This window comes from Lethenteron reissneri, unplaced genomic scaffold (genome assembly GCF_015708825.2).
Source record: "Lethenteron reissneri isolate LAM-NWPU_2019-01 unplaced genomic scaffold, ASM1570882v1 scaffold_1253, whole genome shotgun sequence".
NCBI classification, from domain to species: Eukaryota; Metazoa; Chordata; class Hyperoartia; order Petromyzontiformes; family Petromyzontidae; genus Lethenteron; species Lethenteron reissneri.
The window spans coordinates 22,501-33,396 of record NW_026890952.1 but is presented as its reverse complement, the minus strand read 5'-3'; the positions used below and the strand labels follow the sequence as shown (position 1 = coordinate 33,396).

Sequence of the window (10,896 nt, the reverse complement as noted above, 5' to 3'; positions counted from 1 at the left end):
TATACACTACGATACACTACAGTAATATACTCTGCACTAATATATACTGCTGCACAATACATTATACACTACACTACAGTACTATAAACTACACTATACACTACATACACTACACTACTATACACTACACTACTATACACTACACTACTATACACTACACTACTATACACTACACTATACACTACACTATACACTACACCACTATACACAGTCTGCAGCGTGACTTGCGTGCGATGACCGTCATCGCCGCAGGCGTCGAAGCGGCGATCTCCGTGGCGGTGACCCCGCTGGTGGAGGTGGAGCTGGGAAGCCCGCTGGTGATCCCCTGCACGGTCACCAGCTCCGTGGGCGATGAGGTGGTCACCCAGTGGTTCATCGTGAGTAGCGCCACCCCCACCCCACCCCACCCACACGCACACCGCTCGGCCACGTACGTCGTATGCCCTGCCCAGAGACTCACACTGTCACCCATAGACTCAGCACTGCACCATAGACTCAACACTGCTACATAGACTCAACACTGCACCATAGACTCAGCACTGCTACATAGACTCAACACTGCACCATAGACTCAACACTGCCCATAGACTCAACACTGCTACATAGACTCAGCACTGCCCATAGACTCCAACCCCCCCCCCCCCCGGCACAGATTTCACGATCTTCGCGAACGAGGATCTCGTACCGCGACGCGCGACTCTTCGTGGCGGACGTGGGCACCGGCTACGAGAGCCGCATCGACGCTCGGCGCAGCGACTCCGCGCTGGCGCTGAGCGCGACGGAGACCGCTGACGAGCGCCACTTCGTCTGCCAGGCGCTGGCGGGGCGCGCCGGCGTGGCCGAAGCCACCGCAAGCGTGCGGGTCTTTTGTAAGCGAGTGCACGGGGCCACTTTCTACTCCCCTACTTATGGACGTTACAGCAGAGACTCCCCTACTTACGGACGTTGCGACGTGGACTCCCCTACTTACGGACGTCGCTAAAGAGACTCCCCTACTTACGGACGTCGCTACAGAGACCCAACTTACGGACATTATGACAGAGACTCCCCTACTTACGGGCGTCGCTAAAGAGACTCCCCTACTTACGGACATTGCTACAGAAACTCCCCTACTTACGGACATTACGACAGAGACTCCCCTACTTAAGGATGTCGCAAAAGAGACTCCCCTACTTACGGACATTACCACATGGGCTTACCCGCTTACGAATTCTCTACTGACGAACGAGTCGTGATCTACGGGGTCTACGCTCGCTAGTCGATTTTGCACGCGAGTCAAACTTTACTCCTGTCGATTCTAACGTGTTGTACGGCGTGTAAAGCACCACTACTATACACTACACACGACTACACACTATACATTACACACTACCACACTACACTATACTACACTATACTACTATACACTACTATACACTACACTATACACTACACTACTATACTACTATACACTACTACACTATACACTACACTACACACGACGTTTCGGAGTCAAGTTGGACTCGCAAGCAAACGGCCGATGACGTCCCAGCGACGTTTGACGCACAGAGCGGCCCCTCCCCCCGTGTCCCTCCCAGCGGCCCCCACGGTGGCCGTGGCTGCGAGCCAGTGGCCCAAGCTGCTCAACCAGCAGCAGCACAAGGTGAGCAGCCCGCGGCCTGCGGGGACTTTCTTTCATTTCTCACTCTGCCTTGTCGTCGCTCCGTCTCCCGCTGCTCCGTCTCTTGGGGTGGCTTTGTTACCTTAACGGCGTTGCGGAGACGCACGCACCCCCACCCCCCCCCCCCCGGCTGCGGTGCTGTAGACGCCACCGATTCGTGATTCTAACGTGGTTTAGTTTTAGTTGGGAGATGTTGACTACCTCGCCTGGTGCACAGGAGGTCGTGGGTTCGTATATAGTGTAGTGTATAGTGTAGTGTATAGTGTATAGTAGTGTATAGTATGTATAGTGTAGTGTATAGTGTAGTGTATAGTGTATAGTAGTGTATAGTAGTGTAATAAAGGACTCTTTCACTGTGTCTGTCTCCGTTGTCCTTTATTTGGGTTCTTTACAACTTTGCCCCACACGGCCCTCGCTCAGAGCCTTCTCCGTCTCCCGCTCGGCAGCTTGGCAGCTGCCGTCGCTCACGTAGCCTTCTCCTCACTCCCGATGCAGCTCCGCTGCTGGCTCTCCTCTCAGCCTCTCCGCCTCTGGTGCAGTCTCTCAGCTGCTCTCTCTGCAGCCCCACCGCTGCTCTCTGGTTCCCCCGTGCCCGGACACCGCTGGCCAACGGTGCCTCCTCCCGTCTTGTGGCGATCGTGCCACTCTCCACCCTCTGCCCTGCGTGGCCTCCTCCTGTCTTTATTCTTACACTCTCCCCTCGTCTCTTCCGGTTACCGCCCTTAAGAGCTTTCTCTTCTCCCCCCACGTGACCTAACCCCTCCCCCAGTTACGTCATATCCGCGAGGCCGTTTACGCCCGCATTACACCACCCTCCCCCGTGGAGAAAATTTCAGCCGTCCTCGGCTAAGCAACCACAAGTAATGCGGGCGACCACCAACCATCAGACATGCAAGGACAACGAAGCATACAATAAATATAACAATAACAACAAGAACAAGAACAGTATCAATCAACGAAAAGTAAGGGACTTCGACCGCGTGCGGGTCGCCGGCCCGTCCCGGACGGGCGGCGGCCCCCCTGCAGACCGAGAACGCGACGGGGTTTTAGGAGCGACAGGTTCAAAACTGCCTGTCGCTATTGGAGGCCCGCCAACGCCACGGTCCCGTTTCCCAGAAGGACCAGAGTCTGGGGTGTCCCGCAATCGTGTCTGTGGCGGGGTCGGAAGGGCGGCGGGGCTCGGTGTCCCCGCAGCCGTGGTAGGCCCACCCCGAACAGAGTCCCCTGTCTCCTGCGGTGTCACGGCTGGTTTGTCTGTAAAAGGCACGACAGGCGCTCTTGCAGGGTCAACAGGCACCGCCAAGGGTGCGTCGGCAGCAACAGGCAAGGCAACATCAGGAGATGACGCATCTGTTCGAGGGGCCACATATGGTTTCAAGCGAGACGTATGGACGTACCAGCGCCGAGATCTGAACCGAACGCGTGCAGACTGCGGGTTGGGAACCTCGATAAGCCGAACAGGCCCCTGCCATGGTTTATGTAATTTAGGGGAGGTCCCTGGCCGCACCTGCGGGCAATGCAGCCAGGCCATATCCCCCACGTTCCAGGGGCACTTCCCCTTTGAGCGTCGAGCGCACCGTTCGTTCCGGGCCTAGGCTTTGGCCATTGCCATGCGGGCCCCTTCCCGCGCCTCAGTGACGCGGCGAACGGTGTCCTGAATGTAATCAGGAAGAGGTTTAGTAGGTCCCCTCACTCCTGTCCCCAACTGCACATCCATCGGCGGCACATTTTCGCGACCGTACATAAGAAAAAACGGCGAATATCCCGTAGACGCATGCGGCGTCATCCGGTACGCCGAGAGTACCCCAGGGATATGCAAATCCCAATCCGCTTGTTTTTCATTCACCGTGTGACACAGCATGGCGGACAGAGTCCGATTCAGCCGTTCAACCATGCCATCCGTTTGCGGGTGGGAGGGGGATGTCCGGATCTTTTTAGTTCCCTGAGCCGCGCACACCTCCCCCAACAATTTCGAAGAAAAATTTCGGCCCTGATCCGTGAGGAGCCTCTCCGGCGCCCACTTGTCCATAACGTACCCGAATAGAAAGGCGTCCGTAATAGACGCCGCCGACTGGTCGGGCAAGGGCCAGGCCATCGGCCAGCGGGAGAGGTACTCCACCCCAACTAGCAAGTATTTATTCCCCTTAGCGGATGGCGGGAAGGGTCCCAAAATATCTAACGCCACCAGCTCATTAACTCGAGACACCTGAATAGACTGTATTGGTGGTACATATGGGTGTTTAGGCGGCTTCTGCCGGGCACACTCGGGACACGCGCGAACGTGCCCGACGACATCCGTCGTCATGCCGTGCCAAAAGTAATCTCGCTGCAACGTCAATAGGGTCTTCTGCACCCCCAGATGTAGTAGCGTGTCGCAATGCAGAGTCCTAATCAATTCGTACCGCAAGGATGCCGGTACAACAAGACGCCAGCGTTCCTGTAACCCTTCCCTCCACATCAGCAGTCCGTCGCGGAGAGCGGTTCCCGGCGTACCGCCGGAACCCAGTCCCCCACTCTCCTTCGCAGCTCGACTCCGCAGGGTCCCCAATGAGTCATCCAGCATTTGTTCACGAATCCATACAGCCCTTGGAAGGTTAAAAATGCCATCGGCCGGTCCGGGCCACTCTGGAGCCTCAGGCACCTCGACCGCCAACGCAACAGGCCGAGGGGGCTGTTGGATCGGCGTACACCTATGCGTCCCCGACGCGCACGCGCAAGGGGATCGCTGCGGCAACCTAGAGAACGCGTCCGCATTGGCGTGACGCACCCCCTTCCGATGTTGAATTTGGAAGGAAAACTCCTGCAGCGTGTCCAACCATCGCGCCAACTGGCCGGATGGCTGGTCCACCTTCAGGGCATACTGCAAAGCCGCATGATCCGTGCGCACAATAAATGAACGGCCGTAGAGATACGGTCGAAATTGGCGGAGAAAATAGACAATAGCCAAAAGTTCCCGGCGAGTGACGCAGTAGCGGGTTTCGGCGGGGGACAAAACCCAGCTACCGTACGCCACCACGCGCTCCACACCACCTTTGGACTGTGGACAACACGGCCCCAATGCCCGTGTCACTCGCGTCCGTATCCAGAATGAAGGGGTGATCAAAATCTGGATAGTCCAACGTCGGCGCCGTAGCCAACCGATCGCGCAGGCCTTGAAACGCCGCCTCCTCCGGTGGTCCCCAATCAAATTTCCGTCCTTTACCCGTAAGGAGGTGCAGAGGCCTCGCGATCGTTGCAAAGTTGGGAACAAACCTACGATAATATGAGGCAAACCCCAAAAAACGACGCACATCCCCCATCCGTGGCCGGGGTTGGCCAGTCACGGACGCACGCCGTCTTGTCCGGATCCGTGACAACCCCGTCTGCACTAACTATATGTCCCAAATAGCGCACGGACCGTTGCAGTAGGTGACATTTCTTAGGTTTAAATTTCAGATTGGCGGAGCGCATCCTGGCGAACACCGCCTCCAACCTCAGTAAATGTTCGTCAAATGTGCGGCTGAAGACGATAATATCGTCTAAATATATCAGACATGTCTCCCACTGCAACCCCGTTAATACCAGTTCCATCAACCTCTGAAATGTGGCGGGGGCAGCATTCAACCCCATCGGAAGACAATTAAATTAAAATAACCCCTGCGGCGTACGGAAAGCAGTCTTTTCCCGCGAGGACTCATCGAGGGAAGCTGCCAGAATCTCGAAGAGAGATCCAGCGTCGAAAAGAATTTAGCCCCCGACAAGGCATCGAGGGAATCGTCCATATGCGGCAGGGGGTACGCATCTGCCACGGACACTTTATTTAATTTCCGAAAATCCACGCAAAATCGCAATTTCCCGTCTTTCTTTTTAACCAAGACAACAGGCGCGCCCCATGGGCTGATAGATGGAGATATTATGTCCGCAGCCAACATGTCATCCACTGCCCCTCGCACATGATCTCGCTCCGCCGGACTCATCCGATGCGAGTTCAACCGAATAGGAGCAGCGTCCCCTGTGTCAATATGATGGGAAAGCAGGGAGGTGCGTCCCAAGTCCAGATCGTCGGAGCTAAACACATCGGAAGAACTCAACAATAGCGCGCGAAGCGCGGAACGCTGTTTCCCGGAAAGGGAAGAATTTTCCCCGCACAGTTCGGCGATCCAGCGATTATCTGGGGCCGCAGGGCCCGAAACCCTGGCAACCATCTCCCGGCGGCCCAGATAATCCTGGGCTGTAAACGCCGTAGTGGCATGTGCCACAACCGTTCCAGCCGGCACACACACATTTTCCGTACTCCCATTAAGCACCTGCAAAAATGGCTGCTGGTCCGGCCGGATAATAGTCTGCGCCCCGACGAGCACCGATCCGCCCGTTATGGTAGCGGACGGCGATAACAAAACCCCAGTTGCTCCCTCCCGACCAGGTACAGGTTTCCGATATCGCAAGGGGATAAGCATCTGCGAGCCAGGTGGAATATCAACAGATACCTCGGACAACGCCTGCACCTGGCAGACCGGGGCAGGTCGCCCCCAGGGCGACGGCAGAAAAGTAATTTTTCGACCCCCCGGTAATGCGATACAGTTTTGATTAACTCTAATTAGAATGGGCATTTTGGCCAGAAAATCAGTTCCCAACAAACATGGAACCGCAAGGGACCTCGAGATCAATACAATTCCCGAGGGCAACACTCCCCCGATAGATATATTAGCGTCCACCTGGCCCACAATGCCTATGCTACCCCCGTTTGCCGCAACGCAGGAATCGTAAACCGGACGCACGGCCTCTGGTGGGATGCCCAACAGATGAAAAATGACATCCGATATAATGGTCGTGGACGCACCGGAGTCCACTAAAATGCGCACGTCAACCCCCTGTATAGAACCCGGGACAGTGGACGAACCAGTAGCGGCCGCGAAAACCCGCCGTGCCAATTTACGCCACTGCGTTACTGAGCGACATGGCCCAGTCGATGGCCTCCCGTTATTAACAACACCCGGATCGCGTGGCAATGGTGATGAATGAGGTGTCAAGCCTTGCCGGGTGTCTGGTGCGCACCGACTTGCCTTTCCAGGAGGGTCCTTTCTCGGCACGTCCGCTGTCGAGGCATCCTGCTGGGGCGGTCCTGGGATACGGGCCCAGCAGTCCCTGGCGTAATGGCCCTTACGACCGCAGCGGAAGCACTCGATGTCGTTGCGCCGCACCGCAGGCCCCCCATCCCGACGCTCCCGCGTCGGCGGCGCAGATCGCGACCCCGGTCCACCGCGGGCCGACCACTACGCAGAGGCGGCTGTCAGCTCCTGCGGGCCCCCCCCCGTCAGGAACGTACACCGCCTTCTTGGGATCCCACTGCCAAGGCACCTCGCTTGAGGATGGGCCCCCCCGTCCACGCCGTGACTTGCTTCCAGCGGCGTAGATTAAATTGGGCATCAAGACACTTCGCGGCCGCCCGGGATGTCAGCTTTTCATGGCCACACACCGGCATAGGGATCCCCAAATCCCTGGACAGCTCGAGCATCTTGCCCAAAATTAGGGGTTCGAGTAGGTCAGGCTCCGTCTCCGGGTATGCGGCCATGGCTAACTCCAAGACAGCACCCCTGTATGCCACCGGCGATTCTTCGGGTGCCCGCTGGCGTTGAACGAACCGGCGGTGAGCATCATCCGGCGGCTCGTACGCATCCGCCATCTCATCAAAAACTCCTCTCAAGGTCTTCTTTTTTTCGGCCTTTATAGAACGGAAGAATCGCACCGACTCGTCGTCGAGAAGAGTTGTCAGAACTTCCAGGGCCTCTGCGTCAGTCCACCTGGCGGAGCGCACCGCCGCCAAAAATCTGCAGGCGAAAGCACTCCAGTCGCCACCGATGGAGAATTCTTTTACAGTTGTCAAGTGACGGCTGCGACTCCTTGCTGCGCCGTCTTCTGCAGGTGACTCGTCGTGTGGCATATTCAAGATGGCGTCGCACCGCAACGTGTCCAAGATGGCGGCCCCCCACCGCGGAGGGCGCAAGATGGCGGCTTCCCGCCGTTCTTCTCTTGCCACGCCCAAGATGGCGTCTTCGTGCCGCGTGGCAGATGGCGCTGGCAGCGCAGGCAAGACCGCGGCCTGCCGATCACCCCCGGGCCTCCCCGACGCCGTCGCCGGCGTGACGAGGTCGCACAGTTGCACCAGTACGGTTTTCAAGGTCTCCAGCTGCTCCGCCATCTGCCTCCATCGTAAGTCAGCGTCCTCCAGCGCGGACGGGTCCACCGACGCGGCGACATCTTAACCTCCCGGACCCGTACTCGTTCCCGCTCGGATCTCCTCCTCCATCGTAGGCAGGTCCACTGCCTGAGGAAGGTCGTCGTCGTCGGATGATGTAGCAGACGATGGTGCAGGAATATTCTTTCTTTAACTTCTGACACCAGTGTAATAAAGGACTCTTTCACTGTCTGTCTCCGTTGTCCTTTATTTGGGTTCTTTACAACTTTGCCCCACACGGCCCTCGCTCAGAGCCTTCTCCGTCTCCAGCTTGGCAGCTGCCGTCGCTCACGTAGCCTTTTCTCCTCGCTCCCGATACAGCTGCGCTGCTGGCTCTCCTCTCAGCCTCTCCGCCTCTGGTGCAGTCTCTCAGCTGCTCTCTCTGCAGCCCCACCGCTGCTCTCTGGTTCCCCCGTGCCCGGACACCGCTGGCCAATGGTGCCGAGTCCGTCGTGTGGCGATCGTGCCACTCTCCACCTGCGTGGCCTCCTCCCGTCTTTATTCTCACACTCTCCCCTCGTCTCTTCCGGTTACCGCCCTTAAGAGCTTTCTCTTCTCCCCCCACGTGACCTAACTCCATCCCCAGTTACATCATATCCGCGAGGCCGTTTACGCCCGCATTACAGTAGTATAGTGTAGTGTGGTAGTGTGTAATGTATAGTGTATAGTAGTGTATAGTAGTGTAGTGTATAGTGTAGTGTATAGTAGTGTAGTATATAGTGTAGTGTCTAGTGTAGTGTATAGTGTAGTGTATAGTTTAGTGTATAGTGTAGTGTATAGTGTAGTGTATTGTATAGTGTAGTGTATAGTGTAGTGTATAGTGTAGTGTGTAGTGTATAGTGTAGTGTGGTAGTGTATAGTAGTGTAGTGTGTAGTGTATAGTAGTGTAGTGTATAGTAGTGTAGTGTATAGTAGTGTAGTGTATAGTAGTGTAGTGTATAGTAGTGTAGTGTATTGTAGTGTAGTGTATAGTAGTGTAGTGTATAGTAGTGTAGTATATAGTGTAGTGTATAGTAGTGTAGTGTATAGTAGTGTAGTATATAGTGTAGTGTATAGTAGTGTAGTGTATAGTGTAGTGTATAGTGTAGTGTATAGTAGTGTAGTGTATAGTAGTGTAGTGTATAGTAGTGTAGTGTGGTAGTGTGTAATGTATAGTAGTGTAGTGTATAGTGTAGTGTATAGTAGTGTAGTGTATAGTACTGTATAGTAGTGTATAGTAGTGTAGTGTATAGTAGTGTATAGTGGTGTAGTGTATAGTATAGTAGTGTATAGTAGTGTAGTGTATAGTAGTGTATGGTATAGTAGTGTATAGTATAGTAGTGTAGAGTATAGTAGTGTATAGTAGAGTAGTGTATAGTATATTATGGTATAGTATAGTAGTGTATAGTATAGTAGTGTATATTAGTGTATAGTGTAGTGTGTAGTATAGTAGTGTATAGTAGAGTGGTGAATAGTATAGTAGTGTATAGTAGTGTACAGTAGTGTACTGTATAGTAGTGTATTGTATAGTAGTGTAGTAGTGTACCACACCCGGCTGCATTTGTCTCCCTAGTGGCGATGTGTGCACACTGCACCAGGTATTCCTTTGAGGCTGAGTCGACCTAGGGGAGGCTCAGAACCGGTTCAGATAATCGTCACTGATGTTGGCCGTGAGTGGGAATCGAACTTGGGTCGCCAGGTTCGTGGCGCGACGCGCTAAGAGGTTCTGTGCCTCCCCTAGGTCGACTCAGCCTCAAATAAATACCTGGTGCAGTGCGTAAAAACATCGCCACTGGGGAGACAAAGGCGGCCGGGCGTGGTGCTGGCCACCCACCTTCTCGTGTGCCGTTCTGGCCTTCATAGTTGCTCGCTAACAGCACTTGCCCCTACAGTCTGTTAAGGCTACACGGGGGATCTTTGTTGCATGTGTTGGTCTGTTTCCCTCTCTTGCAGATCGGTGAATGTTTTGTGCGCAACGCTTACCCAGAGCCCCTCATCACCTGGTACAAGGATTCCCTGCCCCTGCGGCCATCACCTGGTAGGTAGATCTGCTGGTGAATGTATCTGTCGGTGAATATCCGCTGGTGAATGTGTAATGGGTTCCGGAGACACTTGTAGAGGTAACTTCTTTATTACAATACAACACTCCAACACTCCTGATACTCTGTTACAGCCTAGGTACACAGCCTAGGTACACAGCCTAGCGACACAGCCTAGGTACACATCCTAGGTACACAGCCTAGGTACACTGCTCTGGCTACACTCTGGGGTCCTCCGGCTACAATCCCCCTAGGGGAGGCTACCTAACCCGACCCAGCCAAGGTGCGGGTCTGGACTCTGGCTTCCTCGGAACTCGCCCTCACAAGGACGTAGAGCCGGGAGTCCCAGAGTCCCACCACTGGCCCTCACAGCGTCCCGGCCCTTACAAGGACAAGCGGGACGAGGGGGTACAGGGTCCTAAGCTGGCTGGTCTCGGGTCTTGAGCTACAACTGGCCCCGATCGGCCAGGGAGCTGCCCTTTTATGCCTCGTGCCCAACGAGGGGTGGGGTTGTGTGCGCCCCCAGATATCCCACAGAGCACACACAGCCCCCCTGTTGGTGGCGCCAAGGGGCTTAACTGTCTGGGGTGCCTGGGATCCCAGCGCCTGGCGCCGAGGGCTTCTCTGCCTCGGATCCCAGAGCCTCCAGCAGCCCCTCCCCTCCTATGGCACTACACACGTATCTGTCGGTGAATATGTCTGCGATAGTGTAGTGTATAGTGTAGTGTGTAGTAGTGTAGTGTATAGTAGTGTATAGTAGTGTATAGTGTAGTAGTGTAGTGTATAGTAGTGTGTAGTGTAGTGTATAGTGTAGTGTATAGTGTAGTGTATAGTGTAGTGTGTAGTAGTGTAGTGTATAGTAGTGTATAGTGTAGTAGTGTAGTGTATAGTAGTGTGTAGTGTAGTGTATAGTGTAGTGTATAGTAGTGTATAGTGTAGTGTAAAGTAGTGTGTAGTGTAGTGTATAGTAGTGTGTAGTGTAGTGTATAGTGTAGTGTGTAGTG

General features: G+C 54.8%; 1 protein-coding gene across 1 annotated transcript in view; it reads left to right on the top strand.

The window, feature by feature from the left end:
• Window positions 1-233: 233 nt before the first annotated feature.
• LOC133361842 (basal cell adhesion molecule-like) overlaps window positions 234-10,896 on the top strand; it is a 13,694-nt gene continuing 3,031 nt past the window's right edge. Inside the window, exons 1-4 of the mRNA XM_061580833.1 lie at window positions 234-377; window positions 653-869; window positions 1,578-1,642; window positions 9,807-9,891. Coding sequence (XP_061436817.1) covers window positions 234-377; window positions 653-869; window positions 1,578-1,642; window positions 9,807-9,891 — 511 coding nt within the window. The remainder of the gene's footprint in view (window positions 378-652; window positions 870-1,577; window positions 1,643-9,806; window positions 9,892-10,896) is intronic.